General features: G+C 54.0%; 13 protein-coding genes across 13 annotated transcripts; 5 read left to right on the top strand and 8 right to left on the bottom strand.

Moving 5' to 3' along the window:
- Nucleotides 1–221: 221 nt before the first annotated feature.
- On the bottom strand, nucleotides 222–3,497 carry CLAFUR5_07085 (Condensin complex subunit 3; the record flags this gene model as incomplete). The annotated part of the gene is made up of 1 exon (XM_047906233.1): nucleotides 222–3,497. One exon carries the CDS (start codon nucleotides 3,495–3,497, stop codon nucleotides 222–224), a length of 3,276 nt encoding a protein of 1,091 aa, XP_047763632.1.
- A 214-nt stretch (nucleotides 3,498–3,711) lies between these two features.
- On the top strand, nucleotides 3,712–4,928 carry CLAFUR5_07086 (Cysteine synthase 1; the record flags this gene model as incomplete). The annotated part of the gene is made up of 2 exons (XM_047906234.1): nucleotides 3,712–3,868; nucleotides 3,931–4,928. 2 exons carry the CDS (start codon nucleotides 3,712–3,714, stop codon nucleotides 4,926–4,928), a joined length of 1,155 nt encoding a protein of 384 aa, XP_047763631.1.
- Nucleotides 4,929–5,844: 916 nt separating this feature from the next.
- On the bottom strand, nucleotides 5,845–6,669 carry CLAFUR5_07087 (uncharacterized protein; the record flags this gene model as incomplete). Its single annotated transcript, XM_047906235.1, has 1 exon — nucleotides 5,845–6,669. One exon carries the CDS (start codon nucleotides 6,667–6,669, stop codon nucleotides 5,845–5,847), a length of 825 nt encoding a protein of 274 aa, XP_047763630.1.
- Nucleotides 6,670–7,060: 391 nt separating this feature from the next.
- On the bottom strand, nucleotides 7,061–7,582 carry CLAFUR5_07088 (uncharacterized protein; the record flags this gene model as incomplete). The annotated part of the gene is made up of 1 exon (XM_047906236.1): nucleotides 7,061–7,582. The coding sequence occupies one exon, from the start codon at nucleotides 7,580–7,582 to the stop codon at nucleotides 7,061–7,063; it is 522 nt and encodes a 173-aa protein (XP_047763636.1).
- Nucleotides 7,583–8,340: 758 nt separating this feature from the next.
- On the bottom strand, nucleotides 8,341–9,036 carry CLAFUR5_07089 (uncharacterized protein; the record flags this gene model as incomplete). Its single annotated transcript, XM_047906237.1, has 1 exon — nucleotides 8,341–9,036. One exon carries the CDS (start codon nucleotides 9,034–9,036, stop codon nucleotides 8,341–8,343), a length of 696 nt encoding a protein of 231 aa, XP_047763635.1.
- A 561-nt stretch (nucleotides 9,037–9,597) lies between these two features.
- CLAFUR5_07090 (uncharacterized protein) lies at nucleotides 9,598–10,347 on the bottom strand (the record flags this gene model as incomplete). The annotated part of the gene is made up of 2 exons (XM_047906238.1): nucleotides 9,598–10,062; nucleotides 10,129–10,347. 2 exons carry the CDS (start codon nucleotides 10,345–10,347, stop codon nucleotides 9,598–9,600), a joined length of 684 nt encoding a protein of 227 aa, XP_047763125.1.
- Nucleotides 10,348–10,761: 414 nt separating this feature from the next.
- On the bottom strand, nucleotides 10,762–11,439 carry CLAFUR5_07091 (uncharacterized protein; the record flags this gene model as incomplete). The annotated part of the gene is made up of 1 exon (XM_047906239.1): nucleotides 10,762–11,439. The coding sequence occupies one exon, from the start codon at nucleotides 11,437–11,439 to the stop codon at nucleotides 10,762–10,764; it is 678 nt and encodes a 225-aa protein (XP_047763126.1).
- Nucleotides 11,440–14,094: 2,655 nt separating this feature from the next.
- Nucleotides 14,095–14,553, top strand: CLAFUR5_07092 (E3 ubiquitin-protein ligase RBX1; the record flags this gene model as incomplete). Its single annotated transcript, XM_047906240.1, has 3 exons — nucleotides 14,095–14,193; nucleotides 14,251–14,400; nucleotides 14,455–14,553. 3 exons carry the CDS (start codon nucleotides 14,095–14,097, stop codon nucleotides 14,551–14,553), a joined length of 348 nt encoding a protein of 115 aa, XP_047763127.1.
- Nucleotides 14,554–15,011: 458 nt separating this feature from the next.
- On the bottom strand, nucleotides 15,012–15,383 carry CLAFUR5_07093 (putative signal peptidase complex subunit 1; the record flags this gene model as incomplete). The annotated part of the gene is made up of 2 exons (XM_047906241.1): nucleotides 15,012–15,278; nucleotides 15,336–15,383. The coding sequence occupies 2 exons, from the start codon at nucleotides 15,381–15,383 to the stop codon at nucleotides 15,012–15,014; spliced, it is 315 nt and encodes a 104-aa protein (XP_047763128.1).
- Nucleotides 15,384–16,439: 1,056 nt separating this feature from the next.
- CLAFUR5_07094 (Putative metal ion transporter) lies at nucleotides 16,440–18,497 on the top strand (the record flags this gene model as incomplete). The annotated part of the gene is made up of 1 exon (XM_047906242.1): nucleotides 16,440–18,497. The coding sequence occupies one exon, from the start codon at nucleotides 16,440–16,442 to the stop codon at nucleotides 18,495–18,497; it is 2,058 nt and encodes a 685-aa protein (XP_047763121.1).
- Nucleotides 18,498–19,164: 667 nt separating this feature from the next.
- Nucleotides 19,165–21,383, top strand: CLAFUR5_07095 (Copper amine oxidase 1; the record flags this gene model as incomplete). The annotated part of the gene is made up of 3 exons (XM_047906243.1): nucleotides 19,165–20,869; nucleotides 20,923–21,162; nucleotides 21,235–21,383. The coding sequence occupies 3 exons, from the start codon at nucleotides 19,165–19,167 to the stop codon at nucleotides 21,381–21,383; spliced, it is 2,094 nt and encodes a 697-aa protein (XP_047763122.1).
- A 1,089-nt stretch (nucleotides 21,384–22,472) lies between these two features.
- Nucleotides 22,473–24,140, top strand: CLAFUR5_07096 (Sugar transporter STL1; the record flags this gene model as incomplete). The annotated part of the gene is made up of 1 exon (XM_047906244.1): nucleotides 22,473–24,140. One exon carries the CDS (start codon nucleotides 22,473–22,475, stop codon nucleotides 24,138–24,140), a length of 1,668 nt encoding a protein of 555 aa, XP_047763123.1.
- Nucleotides 24,141–24,903: 763 nt separating this feature from the next.
- CLAFUR5_20229 (uncharacterized protein) lies at nucleotides 24,904–25,491 on the bottom strand (the record flags this gene model as incomplete). The annotated part of the gene is made up of 1 exon (XM_059463065.1): nucleotides 24,904–25,491. The coding sequence occupies one exon, from the start codon at nucleotides 25,489–25,491 to the stop codon at nucleotides 24,904–24,906; it is 588 nt and encodes a 195-aa protein (XP_059319033.1).
- Nucleotides 25,492–25,559: the final 68 nt, after the last annotated feature.

The raw sequence follows: 25,559 nt of genomic DNA on the forward strand, positions 1-25,559 counted from the left end.
AGGCGTTTGGAAGGATATTTGCTGCCTCTCCAGGATGCAAGGCATCCGTGGTGGTCAAGACAGACGTCGTTAGCTCGAAGTGCAGCTAATAGATGATCGACATACCGCATAATGTGTATAACTTTGTGCAAGATAGACTGACTACGAGACAAGAAATCCTTCCAAGCTTCCCGAGCGTAAGGAGTATCATCAACATTCGCCAAACGCCTGCTCATCAGTTCCTAGTCGTCAGCATCCATCATCTCCGTATCCCCACCATCTCCCAACCCAATCCTCGTACCCTCAGCATCTGGCACGAACCCCGTAGTCGTAGCACCCAGCGTAGCATCCTTCAACTCTGCTTGAAGCTGGCTGATACTCTCATCAATATCGTCCTCATCAGCGGCACCAGGCCGCACATGAACAGTAGTATTGCCATCACCTTCCACAACACTCTCATCGTCGACATCCGCGGCCTCCGTAGTGTCGAGGACAGTCTCCTCAGCCCCACCTCCGCCACGCTCGTCTGTCATGACATCGTGCATCATTTTGATGAGGTTGTTCTGAAGCTTGGTGAGGACGTTCTTGTCCGTGGCTGTAGGCGCGACCTTTGTCTCGACAGCCTCAGCAGCGAGCTCGAGAATGCTCTTGACCCTCTCGGCATCGGCGCCGGTCGGAGGCAGATGTAGCTTGTTCAACATGCTGAAGAAGACTTTCTTCTCGTCCTTCGCGATCTTTCCAGCGGTAACGAGACGGTCTAAGATGTTCTCAGCGAGCACGAAGTGGATCTCGTTGGCACCGTGCGCCTTCTCGACAGAGTCAGTGGCCTCGGCGAATCCAAAGACACGGCGTGGGTCTGTCCAGTCGAGCAGCATTTCGCCAATTTTAGCCATCTTCACCATCGCCTCGCCGGTGGTCTCTTCCTCGACGTCTGCCTCCTCCAGATCTTTCAGCTGACCAAGTCTCTGCATCACAGGGACAACCACTTCTACCATGCGCAAAGCGTTCTCTGCACGAGAGTGGCAGTACACAGGCAGGAAGTAAGTCAATGTCTGTCTGAGTTGAGGATTGCTCTGAATATCGGGGTCGAAGTATGCGACGACAAGAGCCTTGAGCAGGTCAGTGTCAGTGATCAGTCGCGAAAGCATGGCCTTTGCTAGCGCTGTTGCGCCCGTCGCTTGGACTTCTGGATGATCTGACTTCAGGGAGCTCTTGAACGCCTTGATCAGTGGTCGCAGGTACTCATTCTGCGGTTCTGAACTATCGCCATCGGCAGAGGCACCATCGGAGAGCAGTGTTGGGTGAGTGATGAGGATATCGGTGATGATCTGCAGGGCAATTGCTTGCAGCTCGGGATGTCCTTTCGCGAAGCAGTGTAGGAAGAGTGTTAGGTTCTCCTGCGCCAGATTCTTCCCAAGCAGGCAGCACAACCCGAGGCACAACAGACCACGCTCTCTTATGGGCGCTTCCTGGCTCCTGACGGCTGGCACGACCAAGTTGTTCAGCATCGTGACTAGATGAACATTCTCCTCCAAGTCGCATTGCACGTTCTGGAGCATGCACAATGCAATGTGTAGACACTTCATGTTGACCATAATCTCCTTGATGGCCTTCTCAGCGGCAGCCTCGGGGTCGGTATCGCCAGGCTTTTGCGCCTTCTTCTTGAACTTCTTCTGCGCGACCACGATTGTATCATGATCAACTTGGCCATCGAATTGCTCGGTGGCGGAGTGGAAGCTGTCGACTGTGCTGCTGTCGTCCTCGGCCTCGTCATCACCCATGATAGTATCATGGACTTCTGCGATGGCCTCAAGCACAACGCCACAAAATTCTCGCTCGCCCTTTGCATTCTCGCCACAGACGAGACGCAGCACTTCCACGAGCAGTCTTGTGACCTCTTCAGGCAGATCTGGCTGACCAAGCGCGCGTCTCGTCAGGTCGAACATCTTCTGCCGACCAACCTCATCGCTGTAGTCGAATGTGCGAGCCATGTGAAGCATTTGCTCGACGACAAACTCGCGGTAGTCGACATCTTGTCGTGCATCCGGATCATCTTCGCCGGCTTCATGGGACAGCATCGTAGCCTCAATTAGCCTCTGAATCTCGCGCTGGAGCAAGAAACCAAATTTGGTCACCTCAGGCAGCTTCTCGTCGACTAACACCTCAAGCGACTTGGGTCGGCTGTAGTCCTCCTTCGTAGCTGAACGGCAAAAGTGGGTGAAAGTGCGTGCGACGAAGGCGAGTTCTGGCGAGAGATCTTCCCAAAAGGCGTCTGGGAACGAGACGTAGTCGAGATAGTCCGGTCTACCACTCCAGAACTCGTGCATGGCAATGAGTGCTATGCCGCCCTCGCGACCACTATTCACGAGGTCGATGCGCTCAAGCAGTTCGAGAAGTGCATCTAGAGAAGGCACTGCCTCCTTCTGCTTGTCTGCCTCTGCCCCTTCCTCTACCTGAGCAGCGGGCAAAGCAGCACAGTCTTCGATCCATCGTTGTGAGAACAGTTGAGCGGTCGCCTTTCGCACGTTCTCATCGCGATCTCGCAGACCCCATCTTAGCAGCTTCTCACGATGTGTCATGCTTAGATGTCGGAAGTCGCCGAGTGCTGGCAGCAGGCGTCCGTATAGTGCTCGTCGTGTTGTGGCATCTGCATCTCGTGCGCGTTCAAGCAGATATGGGAGAAGTTCCTTCGTGAGAGGGAGGTTCAAGAGCAGATTCCTCCGGACTTCTGCAGATGGGTCGTTTTGCAGAACCTGCAGCAGTTTGTTCAGAACACCTCCTCGAACATCGTCGTCCGAGTCGGAGTCTTGCTCTTCGTCATCTTCGACCTCCGCTGCCAACCGTCCCAAGCCACACACGGCCTGCAATCGCACTGGCGCCTCTTTGTCGTGTATCCTCCTCAACAGCGCAAACCGCAATTTGTGAAACAGACTGTCGTCCAAGGTGTCCAGACTGTTGATGACGTGGCTCATGATCTGTGTGGCGCGGAATCGGATCGTCTTGTCCTTGGCCTGGATGACGCGCAACAGCTCGCTCAAGATCTGTGTGGTGAGCCTGCTCGTCGGCGTCTCGGGCAGGGTGTCCTCCTCGACCTCGCCGCTCGCCTCGTAGATCTCGTTATCCTTCCCGCTTGCGACATTGAGAAAGGCGGCCAAGAATCGTACAGCTCGGTCACCAACAGGCTCAGCCTTCCTCACGGGCAAGATGCGCAACACGATGCGCACGACCTCGCGGTTGAAGTGCTCCTCTTCCAACTCGTCACTCTGTTTGCGCTTCTTGGTGCTCGTCGGCTCATAGCAACACGCTTCCTGCATCCTCCGTAACGTGATGATCGCCTTCCGGTGTCCCGCCGTCGCCTTCTGCGCGTCTGCAAACACGCCACATATCGCGTGTCTCAGTGTTGTGTCTTCGCCCTCGTCTGGGACTGCGGGCACTGGCGAAGTGTTGCGGGCAGATCGCAAGCTTTTCGCCCATGTCGTCCGGCGAGCAGTGCGACCGCTGGCGACTCGTCCCGGCATGGTGTCGTTGTGGGGTCGTGATGTCGTGGGCAGTGCATTGCAGTGGACGAGCCAGAGTGCCCGTTGCTGAAGGGGCTGCGGGCTGCGGGCTGCAGCTGTCAACAAACAACGCGGAAAGTCGACCGCGATGGCGCCGATGGATGATGGAGCTCTTCCACCTGGCACCCACTGATCTACATGTACGCCATTCACTTGCGTCACTGTCACGGCCAAAATGTTCGCAAGGACAGCTCTGCGGGCCGTCACCAAGCCTGCAGCATTCACTTCCATCCGTCAGGCATCGGCGCTAGCGGGCAATGTCGAAGCGATGAACCCACGAGGCATTGCGATCAGCAGTGCGCAGCGCATAGCACAGAATGGCTTCATCTCGGGTGAGTCTTGCAAGCTGTTTGCATGCACGGTATAGGGCATTGACTGATCGCTAGCATCGCAGCAATCGGCAACACCCCTCTCATCCGCATGAAGAAGCTCTCCGAAGAGACGGCCTGCGACATTCTCGCCAAGGCAGAGTTCCAGAACCCAGGTGGATCCGTCAAGGACCGAGCAGCACTCTACCTCGTCCAGGATGCCGAGAAGAAGGGCTTGATCAAGCCCGGCGGGACTGTGGTTGAAGGGACGGCGGGAAACACCGGCATTGGTCTCGCACACGTCTGCAGAAGCAAGGGCTACAAGCTGGTCATCTACATGCCAGATACGCAATCGCAGGGCAAGATTGATCTGCTGAGACTGCTTGGCGCAGAGGTATACCCCGTCCCAGCTGTGGCCTTCGAAAACCCAGACAACTACAACTGGCAAGCGAAGCGTCATGCTGAGACTTTGCACAATGCTGTGTGGACCAACCAATTCGACAACACTGCCAACCGACAGGCACATATCGAGACTACAGGTCCTGAAATCTGGGCGCAAACGCAAGGCAACGTCGACGCTTTTACTTGCGCTTCAGGTACGGCAGGAACGATTGCAGGCTGCACAAGGTACCTCAAGGAAGTATCAAATGGAAAGGTGAAGTGCTACGTCGCTGATCCTCCTGGCTCCGTCATCTACACCTACCTCTCCTCCGGCGGCAAGATGGTCGAGCGCAAAGGCTCGTCAATCACAGAAGGCATTGGTCAAGGTCGCATCACGGACAACTTGAAGCCAGACATCGACCTGCTTGACGGCGCACTGCACATTGCGGATGAGAAGAGCATTGAAATGGTCTACAGATGCTTGGACGAGGAAGGTCTATACCTTGGCGCATCATCATGCCTGAATGTTGCAGCTGCCAGGCATCTTGCCGAGAAGCTTGGTCCAGGACATACGATTGTCACGATCCTTTGCGATGGCGCTTACAGATATGCTGATGGGTTGTTCTCGAGGAAGTGGTTGGAGAGTAAGGGTTTGGTCAATGCTGTGCCGGAGCATTTGCACAAGTACATTGTGCTCGAGTAGAGCAGTGTACATCTTGATCCCATAGAAAGCTCGAATCTGGCCCCGATGCCACCATTCCCAGGCTCCAACTCCTCGACCCCGTTGGTATTTCCCCCCAGCTCTACGCTTGCGAGGATGATCTTTGCCGCTCGACGACGCAACTTCACGCGCCGCCATGTAGCCTCCTCGTGGCCCATCGTGCGCTCGAACTGATGTAGCCGGGTGAATTGATTGTCGCTTTGTGGGCTCTTCCAGTCATGGAGATGGACCTCGACCGTGTAACGCGGGGCGGACTCCTTCGGTAGCTCGATCAAGGAGACGCACTGCAGCTGGAGATGGTGCTTGAAGAACCAGTACAGTGGCGGGAACACCTTAGCATCAGTTCTCCCCATGTACATGAGGCGCTGGAGCTTCGGAGACCCGGTGACGGTGCTGTGGAAGGTGTGGTTCACAGCCTGATAACGGGAGAGTGTTGCGGTCGGTCCGAGGTGGGAATAGCCGCCGCAGCTTGTCTTGATCATCTCATGAGCCAAGACGATGAGGATGTGCTCAAGCAGCTCCGGAATAGCGAAGACCCGCGCAGCTGCGCGCACAGGCGAGCGTGCGGTGGTGTTTGCCGATGTCATCTTGGATGTTGGCGGTGGAGTCGTCTGTCGAGGGGAGAACCAGAGAATGGGGTTGAAGAGAAGGATAGACTGGCGAAGAAGCACACGTGCTTCGACGCGAGGCTAGCAGGGATGGCGCAGACGAGAGCATGTGAAGAGGGACGGTGAAGATGATCCTTGCATGGTGTCACGACTGTCAGACCTCTGCTGGCAGTTGCGCTATGCTTCAACTAACACCCTAGCTGGTCCACGACTCGGTACCTAAGGAACCACTCCTGCGAACACAAACATCCCCGTCACCGGTATCTTGATCTTCGCACGGAGGCTCGTCTCTATACGACTCTACCTCGAAGACTCTTCCACGCCACGGACAACGCATACATCGATTCTCGTGCCAGGATCCACCTCATCTCAGCGCCTTCCGCTAAGTCGCCATCTTCTCCATACACCCCGTTGTATCGCTTTGCTTTGTCGAGAATAGCACAGAGACTATCGAAAACTGTGTCTAGTGTACTTCCTGGCCCATACTCAATTGTCCCATACACCTTCGCTATAAACCCAAATTCGATGGCGCCATAGCAAATGGACTGCTGGTAGTGACACTTCACCCGACGCCAGCTGGCTTCAGGTGCGTTGTGACGTTGCCGAAATCGTACGAATCTTGGGGTGCGACTATAGAACGGCGGTCGATACCCGGCCAGCAGTCTGTAGTGACAGTCCTTGCCCCGATAGCGGCAGTAGTTTGTGAGGGTGAGGCTGAGCTTTCCGAAAAGCCACTCCAGTCTTTGATCGAGGGGCCTCAGCGCGAGGGGCCCAAGCGGTTGGCGAGTGTTTGGTTCGGGGACGTTTTGGACTAGTCGCTGGATCTTCAAAGATTGGCGGACGGCGGCGTGGAAAGTTCGGTTGACTGACTGGCAGCGCGCCATTGTGGTGGCGGGTTCGAGACCGCAGATGTAGTGACTCGATTGCACCGCTAGATCGAGGAGGACCTGTTCAAGAAGTTCTGGAATGGCGAAGACACGTGTGAGCGCAGACGGTGGCGAGACGTTGTTGGTGCTGGGTGTAGCCAATATGTGTCGTCGCAGTTGATTCGCGTTCGGTGCTGGAGGAGGAAGCAAGCGGTGTTGGAGAAGGTAGAATAATGGGGGAGCGGGCATGGACGCACGACTGGCTTACAGCGCTAGCAGGGATGGCGCAGAAGTGAATGAACCAAGCGGGATTCACTATGAACATGACCTGCTAGACTGTCTGCCGACCTTGACAGGAGAGCAAGCAACAATCTTCTGCACATCATCTTCGAGCATACTCAATGCAGTGCCCTGCCTGCGAGTCGTCTTGTGCGCTTCCCACGCCATGCTCAACATAAGCCGTCCCCTGGCCGCTTCCCGAATCACCTCAAGCGTCCTAGCATCTTGTCCGCGTGTTTTCTCCATTCATCAAACACCTTTCCGATCGTGCACTTGCTCATGACGACCCCGTTCACTGCTGGTAACCCGCGATCAAGCGTCTCCCAGCCGCTGGAGATGGGGAGCCTCATCAACTCGCGGCTCAGCTTGACACAACGCCAACTCGCCTCCTCATGGCCCTTCTGCTGCCGAAATCTCTCAAGTTGTGCCATGTCTTCACGTCTCGGTTTCCTATCGACCGGATCTTGTACCTTGGCATATTGGGACCAAGCCTTGACGTTGGGTCGTGCGAGACTTCGTGCTCCTTGAGATCACGGAACTTGAGTTTCAGCTGCTGTTGGAAGAGCCAGCCAAGAGCATTGGTGTAGGAGTCACGGCCGTCGTGGTCGGATGCGCACTCTGTGACTCGGAGGAGCTTGCTCGAACCGCAGATAGTGACATGGAAGTCTCGATTGACCATGTGACATCGTGCGAATGTGGTAGCTGGTTCGAGCCGGTAGTCGGCGTCAATCCCGTAGATTGGGAAGCCTCTGTAACGCGGGTCATTGGACACTATCTTGGCCAGGGTGAGAAGATTATGTTCCATCAGCTCCGGGATGGCGAAAACTTGTGCGGCCAAAGCTACAGACTCAGGGGTTGGCGCGAGCATGTTGGGCTTACCCATTCTGTGTGGCCGGGTATCAATGCCAGTCAGCCTGGGAGGGTAGGTCAGAGTCGGAATAAAGTCGATGATCAAGAGGCAGGAACAAAGCACGGAAGTGGGAGGCTATTGGAGCTAGCAGGGATGCGCCGGATTTTTCGCATGCTGCAGGTGAAAACATGTAAATGCTTGGCTTTCCTCCTGCCAACTACTTCGAAGCAGCAGAGTCAGCTCAGCCACATGGCGTGGCACCATTTTGTGCTCATGGGCTAAAGAAGATAATGACAGTTACCGATGGCGGCATAGCAGAGAGTGTGTACTATTGGTACGGCAAAGCCCTTTGCTGCGAAGAGGAACAGTACAGAATGCGTGAACACTCCTTGGCTGTACGATCAGACAAGATGTGCACTAGTCTTGCTGATTATGTCTCGGTCAGAATGTATCGTACTTGCAATATCTATCACTCTGCAAAACCTGCTATGAAGTGCTAGCTTTTCGAGAGCTCAGCCATTATGGATTTTACTGCTCGCGTACTAGTTCACCTCATGGCTTCATATTTCGGCTTCGCATCGGCGATAAAGCGTGCTCAATAACGTCAAACCGCTGTCGGCTCTTGCTTGGGGATCGATCCTCACGTCCTGCATTCATTCTCTTCTGTGTGAGTGCTCCATTTCGCACGTCTTGTCCGTCATGTTGCAGTTCTCGCTTCTTCGGGCGGTCGTATGGTGTGTACGTTTTGTCCCTGCTGATAACGCCTCTCATTTGAGTCTTCTCTGCTTGGTCTACTTGTTCCATAGCGCCAGCGTATCTGTCAGGAAGATGCCATATTGGTCGAACACATCGCCCAGCGTATCCTGAGCCACGAGCTCGATGTCTCTAAACAAGTCGCGGCAACAAAAGTGCACATATACTCTGGTTTCAATGGACGGATGCTTTGGCCTGACATCTCGCCAGGTCGACTCGACAGTACTCTTGCGCTGGAGGAACTCGTCGAAAGCTCCCTTGTACGCGGCAAGAGCATGACCCATGAATTCGTCGGCATGAAACATATCCTTGCCATAACCTTCGTCTGGTACAACATCAACGAAGTACTCCTGGATAGGCGATTTCCAACCTGGCTCCACAATGCCCCAACGCACAAAGTTCTCGTTGCGGTCATCAGTAGAGAAGTCCAAGTTGAGCTGCCGCTGCAGCAGCCAGCCCAGTGCCCTGTCAGACCAAACGCCATCCCACTTCGGTGAGATGTACGCCACGAGCTCGAGGATCTTGTTTGATCCGCCTATGGTTCCGTTGAAGTCACGATTGACCATGCGACAGCGGGCGATAGTTGTGGCTGGCTCGAAAGAGTGGTAGGACTCATCCATCTCATGCTCGTCTTGAGAAGTTTGCGAGACTTGATCAGCTAGTGCGATGAGTATCTGCTGGAGTAGCTCCGGGATGGCGAAAACTCGCGTTGCTGCGCTGCCGTGTTCCGACATTGTGTGTGGCAGCGGATGAGAGGTCTGAAGAGTTGTAACGAGGTTGTTGAACGGAATCCAGAAATGAGGACTGTGGCAGCTTATTGTTAGAAGGAAAGAATGAATAATCTCGTGGATAATCATGCGAGTTTTGGAAGCGGGGATACCCGGCCTCGAAAAAGAGTCGTATGCCATCAAATCCGCGCATGTGAATTTCTTGGCGCACGCTTGCGTCACGCGTGGAAAGTGACATCTATTCAACACATGTCCTTCAGATATGGGGCAACATACATTCAAGGCTGACTCATACCATAGTAGTAGTACTGTGAATCATGATACGCGAAGCAGTCTTCCAGCACAGATGTTTTGGTGCGTTCACACCCTCTATGGATTGAATGATAACCAAGTTCCAGCTTCAGCTAGCTCTCAAACAGCTACACAGGCTTTGAACTAGGTTTTCAATTTGGCCGTCACACTGAGTTCTCGAACGAGTCCCGTTGCCGTCGAGCCAGCCTGCTGTCCATTCTAGCACATACCCTGACGTTGTGCTGGTGACTGTAGGCCTGTCCTCACTACATTGTATCACTTCGACTCAACCATTCCTCCCTGTTCTTCGATGTGTGCCACGTGGCCCTCCACAATCTCCTTCAGAATCTCGCAATACTTGTCAAACACCTCGCCGAGTGTCTGGTGGCCCTGAAAGCTGACCACATGTCCCTTGAGCTTTGGCGCCCCTTGTGTCTCGCTGTGTCTGAACTCCATCGAACGACTTGGGATCTGCAACTTCGTACGACGCCAGGTTGCCACTGGATCGCCATAGACCTTCGAAAATTTGTCGAAGAAGCCTCCCTGCGTGAGAATACCTGATGCACCTGGCATCGCTGACCGCGGGATCATGGCTAGTGGAACATCCGAGGTCTTGACGCCGAGTTCGTAATTTGCCAAAGGCAGCCGCCATGTGCGCTGAGACCAATCCCAGACCTGGTAGGTAGTCCAGAACTTCATCTGCAGGTGGTGCTCGAACAGCCATTGGAGTGCAGTCTCGCCCTAATCCATGCATTTTCGTGGTGATGCAGTTTCGACAAGTCGCTGGATCCTTGCCGAGCCACGTACTGTCGCATGGAAGCCACGGCTGACGGCCTGGCAGCGGGCGAGCGTGGTCATTGGCTCCAAGTCATCCTTGATGTGGTAATGAGTAACTAGATGGTCCGAGAGCCGATAGGCAAGTGTTGTGAGGATGTGCTCGAGGAATTCTGAGATAGCGAAAACTTGTGCTGCAGCTGATGGCGATGGCATTGGCGACGACGACTTGCTGATCTCATAGCTGGCCATGATGTGCGATAGGAGTGGAGCTCTATGGTGATCTGATGAGGTTGAAATGGAATGGAATCAACAGAAATGCGGTTGAGAGAATGACCGAAAGCACAGACAGGGCTCTTGCGCACGAGCTAGCAAGGACCACGCGACTGTAGCGAAGGTGAATGGCAAGGAACGGTAGATCAGACTTGCACGTGCACGCAGTATAGCCGACTGGACAAAGAATACAGATACTCGAGAAGCGAGATGGTTATCTACAGCGCCGCTAGCCATACCTGAGCTATAAACCTGGTGATCAGGTCCATGTCAACCGCGGATCACTACCGTGCCCTCATGCCAACCCATAATCTTCGTCTCCGGCGCCATAGGCTCAATCCAGATGGGTCCCGCGCCTCGTCGTTGGGTCTTCTCGTGATCTCGATCGCACTATCACCTCAAACCACTAGCAATCTCTCGATCCTCCATGCTCCTGTCCACGATCTCGCAGTACTTGTCGAATGCCACGCCCAACGTGGCCTCGGTGTCGAACTCGAGCTCTACGTTCTTAGTGCCCTCTTCCTCCAAGAGCCTGCCGCTCCGTGGACTGTAGTTGCAAGCCACGTCTGGGATGTCGATGCAAATCTCGAATGCTCCTGATGTGAGCTTGATGTCACGCCACGACGCTGAAGCATTGCCGGCGCCTCCTCGAAAGCTTCGCATTCTTGCTGTGCGCTCGTGCGTCTTACAAAGTAGCCACGAGTACCTCGCTGGCCGTGGGGTAAGCCGGTAATGCTCCTTGCGTGGCCAGTAGCGCATGGGTCCTGTCAGCTGCAGCCCAAGCTTTTCGACGAACAACCAGGCGAGTCTGTCGTAAGTCGAGACGGGTCCAGAGATGCGCAACGTTTTTGTGGCCAGGCGTGCGAGCTTCGGAGAGTCGTAGATGATGCTGCGGAAGTCGTGTGAGACCTGTGTCAGCTGTGATAGAGTCGCGCCTAGGCCCAATGCATGATGAGGCGTAGTGTCTTGAACTACATCCAAGATGATGTGTTCCAGTAGCTCGGCCACGGAGAAGACTGCTGCAGTGGCTGCAGCCGCACGCTCTGCCTTGGCGTCCTTCGCAGCCGACATGGTTATCTTGCGTGCGGTGATGTCAAGTTGAGGTGGAACAGTTGGAGAAATATTAGTTGCCGGCTTCTGTCGTCAAGCGTGATGTGTTCACGTATGACATGAAGTATGATGGTGAATAAGGTGCTTGGTGGTCTTGTGCCAGATCGGGCATGTGCTAGGCATCCCGTGGAACGCCAACGCTCATATCAGCAGACTCTGTACTCGATGCATCATTGAGACCTTTCCTATCCGAGCTCTGACCGCTCCCGTCGAGTATCTAGCTCCGAGATAGATGGACCATTTGGGATCTTGGAGCCTGGCATTTCCGTCATTGACTGCGTCGCTTCGGACAGAGGCAGTTCAACTGGTACTGGCTTCTCCGCTGCACCAACTGGACTGTCCTGTGCTCGCATTCTTCTCTTCATCCACGATACGATGGTAGCTACCGCTAACAGCGTGGCGCCGGCAATCCCCCCTATAGTTCCACCAGCGATAGCAGCAGTATCCGTAGATGATCCCGAATTGCTTGATGCCGCATCGCTTCCGTTTGAAGTATCTATGGTGGGCGTTGTCGAAGTAGTCACCAAAGGGATAGTCAGCACATCATGATCTTCCTATCGAGGCACCTCGACGTACAGTGGAAAAGCGAAGATCAGGTGCCTGTCGCCGTCTGTTGCGAAGCGCAAGACGCGCCTGCAGGCGTCGATAAAGCTTCGTCCACCCGGACCACGAGGGTTCCAGCCAAACCGAGCCCACCAACCTGGCTCGGCTTTAGCACGACCTGGCATGCGCCGCGAACGGTGAAGTTATGCGCGCAATTGCCTGTATTATCCTGACCAATGTATGGCAAATCGCATGTGAAGCGGCCACCGTTGACGGAGCAGGGCACCAGGGGCATACCTCCGCTTGAACTGTGATCGGAACAGACAAGATTGCAGGGCTGACTCCAGTTGCTATCGGTGCAGGATCCCCGGCTGACTTTCCATTAGGTATGACATAGGCCATTGTCGAGGCAGTAGGCCGCAGCAAGTTGATACTTCGGCTGACGGGTCGCAAGCGGTATCACTTTCAGCAACGGTTACGCCGTCAGCGTAGAAGCAGATGGAAATAGCTTGCTGAGCCAAGTTCGCTAAGAGGCAAAGTGTTTGTGGGATGAGTCCCATGGTCGCGAGAGTGATCGCCAGATACAAAGCGAAAGGCAGGGAGCGCAACCTTTATGGTCTGTCGATCCAGCTCCAGCCACGCTGAATCGCATGGTCTTCATGTAACCACACGCGGCCAGGGTCCGAAGCTGGAAAACACAACAGCTGTAGCTAGATCGTGTGTCGGTAGTGCTGGTGGAAATGAGGCCACACATGCCAGGGGTTCGGCTGTGCAGTTGACTTGGCTTGTGCCTGATATTCGACCGGAGCCAAGCTTGAGATTCCTCTGGCACTTTCAATCCTTGCACAAATCCATTTCCCGCCAGTCTCGGAAAATCGAAAGATGACCACTCCTTGAAGTATGACTCCGGGAGGATTGCCATGTGTTTCTAGACTGGCAAATACGGTGGCATGCTTTTCACGCGTGCTGACGTCGGTATGCAGTTCCGAAATGTACATCCTGTAGTCAGGACGAATTGCCACTGTGTTGGCAATGCTGTCCAAATGCCGCTGAAGCCCAATGTCGCCATCCGGAGTTTGCGCTACAAGGTTCGTAGACCGAATCGTCACATCGTCGGCCACATAACGCCAGGCAGGCGAGGAGATGTCCAGGTCGCGATTGTTGAGCGCATCGATGCATCCTCGTGTTATGGCCTCAACATGGCGAATGATAGAGCTCTTGGACATCTTCCCACTCACGGTGTCGCTGGGCACAGCTCGAGGCGATGTCTCGGAGTGCGACTAGAGATTTTCGCTGAACTTATGGAAGATACTATCAGGCATACTTGTGAGTGACCAAGACCAGGAGATCCGAAAAGCGTGCTGTCGGCGATTGATTTCCTGAAGTTGGTACTGATCTACCTAGCATAGCATGGCGTTCACGGTGCAGGCCAAGGTTATAAATCATGGTGATGTGAACATTTGATATCTCTTGCATAACTTTTGTCCTTAGCGATCTCCATGGCTGGTCCTAAGAAGTTTGGCGTACACCTGAGAGGGTAGTCGTGGAAGGATACCTGCTGTGTCGATCTGCGGGTTTAGCGGGAGACATCCTCCCGAAGCTCAGCTGGATTTCAGAGGGGAGGGCTGGCGACTGAGGGTTCGTGCTGAGTCACCAGATCGCTACAGCCTTCGAGGTATCCCAAACTGTGCATCTCGCGGCCGGGAAGGCGTTGAGGAGGTGTGGTCGGCATAACGACGGGCACCTCGTCCATGTTTTCACAATGTCATATTTCAGAGCAGTCAACAAACACATTTGGTAGTTGGTGATCGCGTCGCGAAGTGAATGAAGACACGATGGATGTTTCGTGAATGGCAAAGAGAGGCAAGTGCGTTTTAGCATATCGCTTATCGGAGACAAGGTTTAGCTTGCTTAGCCGCAGCCTAGTTCTACCTAAAGAGCAGTCAATCACTGTGCAACTCTACGAACACATTCCACATCCCCGCATGAATATCTCGACGAGCACACAACTTCCTTCCTTACCACATCGAACCCGCCCATCACCACATATCGAACACCACAGACACGAACAACATGGCCGACGTAGAGATGACCGACGCAGCACCAAAGCCAAAGAAGGTGGGCACGAGTGGAGGCGATACCGACGGCAAGAAGAGATTCGAGGTCAAGAAGGTAGGAGAACAGTGGCGCATAAGGGGGGTTTTGAAGTCATACTGACAGGATAACCAGTGGAACGCAGTCGCGCTCTGGGCATGGGACATTGTCGTCGACAACTGCGCCATCTGCCGCAACCACATCATGGACCTCTGCATCGACTGCCAGGCCAACCAAGCTTCGGCCACCAGTGAGGAGTGCACAGTTGCTTGGGGAATCTGCAATGTGAGTGAAAGGAGGAAGGGCACACGTGATAGGAAAGGCTGACACGGCACGTAGCACGCTTTCCACTTCCACTGCATCTCGCGTTGGCTCAAGACTCGTCAGGTGTGCCCGCTCGACAACCGTGACTGGGAGTTCCAGAAGTATGGCCGCTAGAAGAGTACGGTTATTGCGAAGACGGAGGTGGTGAAAATGGTACGTACAACAGAGCGCGGTGAAGGTACAAACCGAAAGCACACGATATGCCAATCTGATCGTCGAGCTTTCGCTGCACAACTCAGAAGTATGACACATGTCGGACACATCACTGACGCTCCTTCACACACAGAATTACGCACGAGACCTTTCGAAAACGGTCATGGTACTTTTACTGAGTGCAGGCATTTGCATGGCGCTCAAGGCGCTTTACACGATTCAGACGACGGAACGACCAGAGCCGCGTCCGGCACGACAGAGAAGGACATATCTCGTCATACAGCATCTCTTCCAGATGCTCATGAGAAGGTAGCTAGCATAGACTCTAGCTCAGTATCAAGCCTCAAGGCTTTACCAACATGATATCCCTTGATTCCATTTTTACGCCAGAAACTCCTCGCACTCGCAATATTGTCCCTCTAGCTCACTTTCTTCCCATCCACCTCAATATTGATGCCCTGTAATGCTCCTGCCGTTGTTCGCGGAGGCAGCCATGGCTGAGGGTGCTTGTTGAAGAAAGGCCATTGCGGGACCACAATCAGGAAGGTAAGTGCTGTGCCACCGAGACCGATGTAGAGAGTTTGGTAGATATCCTGGGTGATGAAGCCGGCGAAGAAGGCAATCACTCCTACTACAGAGAGGAAGCCGTAGGTTATGTATTCGGCGAGTCTCTGGCCTTCGAAGTCCTGCGAGGCCAGCTGTCAGATGATGGCTGCAAGTCATGAGTGGTGGGGTGTACGTACGATTTCGCCCTCGTAGATGGATCGCGCCTGTTCGAGGAGTTGGTCCATTGTGTGTCGTCGACTGTGGGTATGCAACAGAGAGGTACAGTATTGTTATGCGTGTGTGGACAGCTATGCAGCTGCACCTACAGGCTACAGCAGCGGCTCAAACCCCGGACGCCGGGGAATGTCCGCGAGGAACCGCTTTAGGTCAGAGCTTAGCTGCGGGTGTGGCCGATGGCCGATGCCCGATCGCATTCGCATGCATGTGTCACGTGTGCAAAGACGTTTGGTGACGGCTGGCTCGACTGGGTTGCTGCATCTGCGATTTCGTCTCGAGGGCGCAATTAGATCTGCCGAGCAACGCGTTTCACGAGTGTCTGGTCTGGATCGAGACCCGTGAACCAGAGCATGGAAAGCATGTCAAGTGTTATGACTATGACTATTCACTCGCCGCGACGTGGTTGGGCCCACGGGCCGTCTGTGATTGGGCCGCTGTGCAAGATGGCTCCGTGCGGGCAACTTTTCATGCAAAAGGAACAACGAAAAATCGTAACCATCCTCCCTTCCTCCCTTCCGGCCACACCAACGACTTCGGTCTGTTAACCATCTTCGACCACCACCACACAACACTGCCTATCGCTTCCCACATGTGTCACTTTTGACTCTCCGACGTCCCCAACTACTCGTTTCTGCCGCTGAAGCTGGCAGCCACCACTGAGGCATTTACCGCCTCGTGCAACCCACGTCCACAGAACCATCGTCGCGAACGTCGCGATTACACTATCAACACCACCAAGTTGGCGGGGGCTCAAGCTTTCCAATTCTCCCACATCCGACCTCTGCTCGGGCCTTTCTGGGTCTGCGGAGGCGACATCAAGCAACCCCCATAATTGGGCCCGAACTGACGACATAGCACAATACAAAGCGACTGGAACAACGATCGAAGGAGGCGGACATCCACATCCGATGGGTTAATTGTCAGGCGTTCGAACCTGCCTGTGCGCCGAGCAGGATACAAAGAGGAAATAGACGCCAACATTGAGGGATAGAAGAGCTGGCCTCTAGCTTCGCGACGTAAGAAACAACAAAAGCCAATTGGACTTGTCCAACAACACCGGCGCGATGGCATACACCAACCGTTCCGAGGCAGACTTCCAAACCAGGTACAGCACCCCTGAGCCAGATTTGGACGACCACCGCTTCCAGTCCGAGAGCCTGCCACCTGCAGCTGAGTTCCAGCAGCAACGCCGAGGGACACTTGCAAGCATCGTTGACGTCGATCGTCCTGTTCGACCTCAGATCACTGTCCAAGGAAGTTCGCAAGGACCGACCATTCGCGACTTCGAAAATGCAATTGACGACAACCAGAGTGTGCGAAGCAAGAGGTCGGCACGCTCGGACAGGCTGCGCTCCGCTGATGAAGATTGGCACAGAGAGAGGCGCGATACCAACGCATTGAGTCCCAACAGCCCAATTGCTCCACGCCGCGCGACGTTCCGTCGTGCTATGCACGGCAGCCGAGATGAAGGCGATGGAGATTCTATCCGGTCTCAAGCCGCGCAGTCAGACCGTTCAACATCCCCTCCAAACTCAGTTGATGCCTTTGCGCCAGCGAAGCGTGGCAGATCCGGCACCGTCAACAGCAAGGCGCCATCCATTGGACCGGGATCCATCCATCGCACCAACTCGAACGCAACCGCATCACGCCGGCGACCAACGTTTGGTGAAGATGCAGAGCGCCTTGGAGGAGGCTCGGTCATTGCGGCCAACATGCGGTCAGACGTGGCCTCTATTCGCAGCTCCGTTGAGGACGATGTGTGTTTTCCACCAGAGGAGCCGCCCAACACGTACACGATCGACTTTGAGGATTTAGAGGAATTCGTTGCTACCACGCATGCAAAGACACCTGCCGCGCATCCCTTCATGCCGCAAGCTGCCAAGCACAATGAGCAACAGAAGAAGGAATTTCTTGACTTGAGCAAGAACGGCCACCTGAACGATTACTTTGCGAATATCGAAAAGCGCGTCATCAACGGCATCACTGGGGATAAGCTTGACAATGAGGAGAAGGTCAACTCGAGCGATTCGTCGGACGAAATGATGCATCGTGTGGCCAGCAACGGTGAGCAGGTCAACAGGTGGACATTCTTCTCCTCGGAGATTGACGAGACCATTCATGCGCCTGAACTTGGCGGTCTGCTCATGCCTGGCGAGACATTTCGTGACATCTTTGAGCTTGGTCCTGAAGGCGGCGTCTGGTGGCTTGATATGCTCAACCCATCCGAAGAAGAGATTCAGGTCATATGCTCGGCTTTCCGTGTCCACCCTTTGACGCGAGAGGACATCACCACCCAAGAGACCCGCGAGAAGGTTGAGCTGTTCAAAAGCTACTACTTCCTTTGCTTCCGTAGCTTCTATGCGCTGGACAAGGAGAGCGATGACTACTTGGAGCCAATCAACGTCTACGCTGTGGTATTCCGCGAAGGTCTTTTGACTTTCTCTTTCTGCCAGAACAACCACGCATCGACTGTTCGAAAGCGTATTGGACGACTTCGCGATTACGTGAACCTCTCTGCCGACTGGGTCTGTTACGCCTTGATAGATGAGATTGTCGATTCCTTCGGCCCTGTTCTCCGCGAGCTTGAGACCGAAACCGACACGATCGAGGACTCAGTCTTCACCGCACGCTTTGAAGACTCTCGAACCATGCTCAAGCAGATCAGCGAGTGTCGAAAGCGGATTATGGCTCTCTCTCGACTGCTCGGCGGCAAAGCAGATGTGATCAAGAGCTTCGCCAAGAAGTGCAACGAATCGTACTCGGTCGCGCCCCGTGGCGATGTGGGACTCTACCTCAGTGACGTTCAGGATCATATTGTCACCATGATGTCCAACCTTGGTCACTTCGAAAAGATGCTGAGTCGGAGCCACAGCAATTACCTCGCTCAGATCACGCTTCAACACACCGAGCAGGGTTCCCAAGCTAACGAGCTGCTGGGCAAGATTACGGTCCTTGCGACTGTCCTGGTCCCGATGAATTTGATCGCTGGTCTCTTCGGTATGAATGTCAAAGTTCCAGGCGCAGGGCAGGAGACGTTGGCTTGGTGGTTTGGAATCGTCGGGGTCGATTTTTGCTTCGGTATCACTTGTCTTTTTCTTGCGAAGAGGTTCAGGTTCATCTAGAGGTAAAGAGAGACGAGAATCGGGATAGGATGGATGAGAGCATGGGAGGAGTTTGTTTTGTGATCTGACGTTCATGCTGCGGGTTCTTTGTGATTATGACTGCAGAGTTGCGACAGTTTTGCATTGTTGATAGTTTCCTTACGAACATATAGTACAGCATAGACTCACTGTCTCAGATGCATTCCAACTCCCTTCTACCAACATGGAAGCACGAGGCACGAGGCATGTGAAGTATGAGTTACGTAACAGAGTGTGACTAGGGTAACGTGCTCAAAGAGTCTCGCGTCCTTTCCTCATCACAAGCGCGTCGCTCTCACCTCACCATCCTTCATCGACACCATCAGCCTCGTGCTGTCTGTAGAATGTGCAGCTTCCACGCGTCTGTCGCGCCCAAGACGAGCATGCAATGCCTCCTCCACGACCCCGAAGCGGGCAAAATGTGCTCCCCCTGCTGATAAGCTATCGTACAGCTCCATCGCAGCTACAACTTACAAGCCTTCAATGGATGCACGTCTCGCGCGCTGGCGGGGTATGCGAATCGATTTGGTGTGACAAAGAGGTAAAAGTCGTATGCTGAAAGGCGACTGTATCTCTTCTACTCCTCGTCTTGCTGATCTGACTCCGTATCGTTTCTTGGTTTCAATCTTGGCCAAGCAGACGACTCACCATGCTGCTCGAACGCCTGCAGCAGATGACCTCGCACCTTACCGGGCAGACCGTCCACGCTCATCCGCTCGATCCATTGTCCACCGACGAGATCGCGAAAGCTGTTGCTGTTGTCAAGAGAGAATACCCACAGGTCCACTTCAATGCTGTGACATTATGGGAGCCGCGGAAGGCGGATATGCAGAAATGGCTGGCCTCGCCAGAGACTGTGCCACGGCCGCATCGTGTCGCAGATGTAGTAGCCATCGGGAGTGGCAGCAAGGTCTTCGACGGCTTGGTGGACCTGAATGAGGGCAGAATCATCAAGTGGGAGCTCACGGAGGGTGTCCAGCCACTGATCACAATGGAAGATCTGAAAATCGTCGAGAGCGTGGTCAGGAAGGACCCAAAAGTGATTGAACAATGCGGGATACTGGGCATACCACCTGAGGACATGTACAAGGTGTATTGCGATCCTTGGACGATTGGATATGACGAACGATTTGGATCCGGTGTTCGATTGCAGCAGGCGTTGATGTACTACCGACCTCATGTGGATGACAGCCAGTATACATACCCCCTGGACTTCTGCCCCATCTACAACTCAGACAAGCGCGAAATCGTCCACATTGACGTACCGAAGGTCCGACGACCGTTGAACAAAGCACCGCCGATTAACTACCACGCAGAGGCAATTGCGAAAGAGACGGGGTTCAGGAAAGATCTCAAGCCCATCAACATCACACAACCAGAAGGTGTCTCTTTCACGGTCGACGGCAGGACATTGAAGTGGCAGAATTGGAACGTCCACGTCGGCTTCAACTATCGTGAAGGCATCGTCTTGTCAAATATCACCTTCAACGACAAGGGCAACGTTCGACCAGTCTTCTGGCGAATGTCACTGGCAGAGATGGTTGTGCCATACGGGAACCCGGAACACCCACATCAACGCAAGCACGCCTTCGATCTTGGCGAGTATGGCGGAGGCTATATGACGAACTCTTTGTCCCTCGGCTGTGATTGCAAAGGAGCGATTCACTACATGGACGCTGACTTTGTGAATTGTGCTGGCGAGAATCAGACTATCAAGAACCCCATCTGTATCCACGAGGAAGATGCTGGTATCTTGTTCAAGCACACTGACTTCCGAGACGACTCTACGACAGTGACTCGTGCTCGTAAGCTCGTCATCAGCCACATCTTTACCGCAGCCAACTACGAGTACTGCGTGTACTGGATCTTCCTGCAGGACGGCACGATTCAGCTTGAGATTAAGCTTACGGGGATCCTGAACACATACGCACTGGCACCTGGGGAAGATGCGGCTCCATGGGGAACGGAGGTGTATCCGGGCGTCAATGCACACAATCACCAGCATCTCTTTTGCCTACGTGTCGATCCGAACATCGATGGTTCCGAAAACACGGTCTTCCAAGTTGATGCAGTGCGAGGGGACGGCGAAGTGGGCAGTCCGGAGAATCCATATGGCAACGCTTTCTACGCCAAGAAGACCAAACTCGATACCATGAAGACCGGCATCAGCGATTATGATGGCTCGACCAGTCGCACCTGGGAGATGGCTAACACAAATAAGCTCAATCCGTACAGCAAAAAGCCCGTATCGTACAAGCTAGTGAGCAGGGAAGTGCCGTCCCTTCTGCCCAAGGACGGCGGTCTGGTCTGGAAACGTGCCGGGTTCGCACGCCATGCAGTCCATGTTACCAAGTGCAAGTTACCATCTACCCGGCTTGGGCAAGTATCATCACTAACGCCTACTCAGACTCCGACGATCAAATCCACCCTGCAGGTCGCCACGTGCCCCAGACGTCTGGCGAACCGTCTCAAGGCATTCCAGCATGGATCGAAGCAGATCCCGACGGAAGTCTTGACAACACAGACGTGGTGCTATGGCACACATTTGGCTTGACGCACTTTCCAACCCCAGAGGACTACCCTGTCATGCCAGCAGAGCCAATGACAGTGCTGTTGAGGCCCAGGAACTTCTTCACCAGTAACCCATGTAAGTTGACCCAAAGCTTTGCACAAGCTCTCTGCATGTCTCAGACATGATTGCTGACGATCGTCGTTGCAGGCATGGACGTGCCGCCGTCATACTCAAGCACACCAAGCTCAGTAGCTGCTGGTAAGACTGGCGTGCGCGGTATTGTTGACAGTCTCAGCAGGATGGCTTTCGGCGGCAAGCAGGAGAAGAGTGGTAGTAACGATCGTGGTTGTAGCTAAGCGCTTGGCGGCAGTGTGCCCTCATCATACGGCACAACTTGTCGATCGACGCATGTAGTAGGCGCGGCTGCAGACGGTCTGCCATTGTACGGTCCTGAAAAGATCAACGAATGAGAAATCCCTATCACACGAATTTTGTGGGCTGTCGGGCCTTCCGACCAAGACATGGCAAGCACGCCGTATCGCAACGATCTTGGCCGTTCCTGGCCGCCAGCATGCTTTTTCGACTTCGGTCCTTGCTCGGTACATGGAGATGAAGCGAACTCAAGCAATACCAAGCGCAGCAAGCACGTGAAAAAGTGACGTCGGCGATCTTTCAACCCTTGCAAAGATCCTGGCGGATTACCCCAAAGACTTTAGCCGAAATTCGCGATTCGACCTCATCCACTTTTCGATTCCTCCAGGCTATGACGTCCGCGGATACTCGACGACATCGTGCAACAATCCACTTTATCAGTCACAGGAGTCGCCAGAAGCGAGCCAAGCTGGAGGAAGACCCGCAGCTCGAACCCAACCTGCGGCGTCATGGCACCGAACGGCCGCTATGGCACGCCAAGAGTTCCACTGTCCGCATGTTCAATCCACAAAGACGAGGATGTCGCCCGCAGGGTCGGCAGGCTGTGGAGTATACTGACGTAGCCTCAATGTGACAGCAACACCTGAACCGCTCTTCACCGCGACGGTCGTGTTTCGGCGCAGAACCGGTGTGCTATGCTTCTGCAAAGGCCCTGCAATGTGCAGCCTTCTACTCCGAAGCTTCGTCTTGCGCCGAGAAGTGGAAGCATTGACCCAAGCAAGTGGATCTCAATGTGCTGACCAGGTGGGTGTTGACCGAAACATCGTGAAGTGGAGGATGTTGGTATTGATAACAGCAAAACTCTTTGAGAAAAGGCTCCGAGCGATGGTCCACCTTCAAAAAGAACCCTTATCTCCTCCTCCTGAATTTCCCCTCCGTATACCTCTCCACGTTCCACTTTCTCTCCTCATACTCCAAGTGATCAGCGGTGCTGAGCGTCGTTGTCACTTCTTGCTGGACGACTACCATCAAGGACACCACCATCAGCCTCTGGAAGGCCATAATCTACCATCATGGCTGGGCATTTCCAGGCACCGTCCAAGGACAATGCCCATGGCATTCCACACTTCATGGGACTGACGGGCAAAACCCTTCAACTAGTGATCTCCGTCGTTGCGACCAACGGATTCCTGCTTTTCGGATACGACCAGGGTGTCATGTCTGGTATCATTTCCGCACCGCAGTTCAACGCGGCGTTCCCTGAGACAAAGGATGACTCTACATGGCAAGGCTTTGTGACTGCAATCTACGAGATTGGCTGTCTGGTCGGCGCACTCTTCCAGCTGGCATACGGTGACAGGATTGGTCGCAGGCGAGCCATCATTGCCGGTGGTATCATTATGATCATTGGTGTGATAATCCAGATCACGGCGATTCCAGCTACTTCGGTATATGGTGGTGCCACTGCCCAGTTCATCATCGGACGAACGATTACTGGTATTGGCAACGGTATCAACACATCTACTATTCCAACATATCAAGCAGAGTGCTCGCACAGCGCTAACCGCGGTCTGCTCATCTGCATTGAAGGCGGTACCGTCGCCATCGGAACGGTGATCGCATACTGGATTGACTTCGGCTGTTCGTACGGCCCCGACGACCTGACCTGGCGCTTTCCTATCGCTTTCCAAATCGTCTTTGGCCTCTTCCTCTCCGTATTCATGGTCTGGTTGCCAGAATCGCCGAGGTGGCTGCTTACGAGAGACCGCCACGAGGAAGCAGAGACCGTCATTGCAGCACTACGTGCTCTTCACCGCGAGGATGACGAGGTCAAGCTTCAGCTTGGCCTCATCAACGATAGCATCCGCGCTTCGGGCCATATCGGGGGCAACACGCCGTACAGCGCCCTCTTCACCGGCGGCAAGACTCAACATTTCCGACGCATGATGCTTGGTGCTTCATCGCAATTGTTCCAACAAGTCGGCGGCTGCAATGCAGTCATCTACTACTTACCGATTTTGTTTGAAGACAGTGTCGGCCAGAGCCGTACTATGTCCCTTATTCTCTCCGGTGTCAATATGATAGTGTACGCCATCTTCGCCACAACGTCATGGTTCGTTATCGAACGCGTCGGACGCCGAAAGCTCTTCCTGATCGGCACCGTCGGTCAATGTCTCTCCATGGTGCTGGCCTTCGCCTGCTTGATCCCTGGCACACCTTCAGCTGCGAACGGCGCCGTGGTCGGCTTCTTCCTTTTCATCGCATTCTTTGGAGCGACCTGGCTACCGCTACCTTGGCTATATCCCGCTGAGGTCAATCCGATCAAGACCAGAGCGAAGGCGAACGCTGTGAGCACGTCAACAAACTGGCTCTTCAACTTCGTCATCGTCATGATAACTCCAGTCATGATCTCAAACCTCGGCACCTCAGGATTCGGGACATACGTTTTCTTCGCGGCTATCAACGCCTGCTTCTTCCCAATCATCTACTTCTTCTACATCGAGACGGCCAATCGCTCACTGGAAGAGGTCGATCTGATCTTCGCAAAGGGATTCATGGAGAATATGAGCTACGTCCAGGCTAGCAAGGAGCTACCATTCCTGAGCGATGAGGAGATTGATTCGAAAGCGAGAGAGTATGGTTTCAACGCCAGTGATGATGAGGCTGGCCTTGAGAAGAAGGAATTCGATGAGAAGGAGAAGGAGACTGGTCACCGATATTCTGGCAGCGAGACTGTCTAGACTACAGTCTTTACAGAGTTATGATACCCGACATGGTTGATGCTAGGGAGTATGGGCTTTGAGACTGCGGTCTGCGTACGCGCTTCCGCTATAGATGAGATAGATGATAGACTTCATACACTCACATGATACATTCCAAATTTCTTGATTCGATACCATGATGGATATGTACCAAGCGCTTCGTCGTAATACTTACAATGAGGATTTGCTCGAGGGTACCGCGGCAAGCATGAACGGGGAGGATTGCAGCAGTACTCGCGAGGCAAGCGCTTCGCAACAGATCGTTAAGCAATCGACAATCTTGTACGGGTCCTGTTCGAGTTTCTGAGGCAGCAACGAGCAGTATTGCCGGCCCTTCCATGCTCCAGTCTAGCACACGACTTCGTGGCGTTGTGCAAGCATCAGTCTTAGCAGCCGAACTAACACCTTCGAGCAGGGGCTACTCAAATATGTCGCATTTGGTATGAGCAATCCGTAAGTCATTGAGGACCTGCCAGAGACTTTTCCCGCGTCCTCGCATGATGAAGCGTGCATTGTCTCACGTATATCGCGACAGGCCACGCTGTGCACACACCCTCTCGGGCGTGCTCCTCACGCACTCGCCTTTGTCAACCTGATATGGTACAACTCCCCTTCAAGCGACGCAGAGTTGTAGATTTCCTTTGGATGTTCGTCGTGTGTATTGTAACAGTCCTTCGACGTCTTCTGGGTATGTTCATCGCTGGTCGCCTCATGCTGAACCCATGAGGGCTGATGGTTGTTTTCAATCCCCAAACAGGCTGGCTGGTGGAGATGGCAAGCGACCTGGAGACTCGAAGCCTTGCGATGCCGATGTCGTGGCGCCGTCTTCATTCGCCTGAGGGGCGCTTGGTGTGTCGCTGGGACAGGTATGTTCTGACGTCGGTGTCTGCGATGGTCCCTCCGCATAGCCTTCGTCATCGTCTTCTGCTTGTTCTACGAAGAGTGAATCTTCTGCTTCGTCGTCTCCCACTCCTGCTTCCTCTGCTGTCGGCTCTGAAGTCGCTTCAACCTGTGGATTGGCTCCCTGAATGGACTTACTGAACCATCTTGCCTTCCCGTGCTGGCGGATATCGTCGGGGTTTAGAACATGCCTGCATATCTCCAGCTTGCTGCCAGCTCGCGTTCGCTTGAGAACGAGACGACGAGGATTTGAACACAGCTTCTTGTTACGCTGCAGGATGTGGCTGATGGAAAGAGGGACATGGTAGTTCTGGAAGCCCCTTGGTCCTGGGACGTCGATTTTCTTGACGAAGTGGCTCACTTCGATGGCAAGGTTTCTAGTGAAGTCGGATTCATCATGCTCTATGATCGTTCCATTGGAGAGCTGCATTGGTTCGCCGCGAGCAAGGATCTCGACATTGTTCGAACGTGGCCTCCACTTGTCTCGGAAGCGGTCAG

This window comes from Fulvia fulva, chromosome 6 (assembly GCF_020509005.1).
Source record: "Fulvia fulva chromosome 6, complete sequence".
Lineage (NCBI taxonomy): Eukaryota > Fungi > Ascomycota > Dothideomycetes > Mycosphaerellales > Mycosphaerellaceae > Fulvia > Fulvia fulva.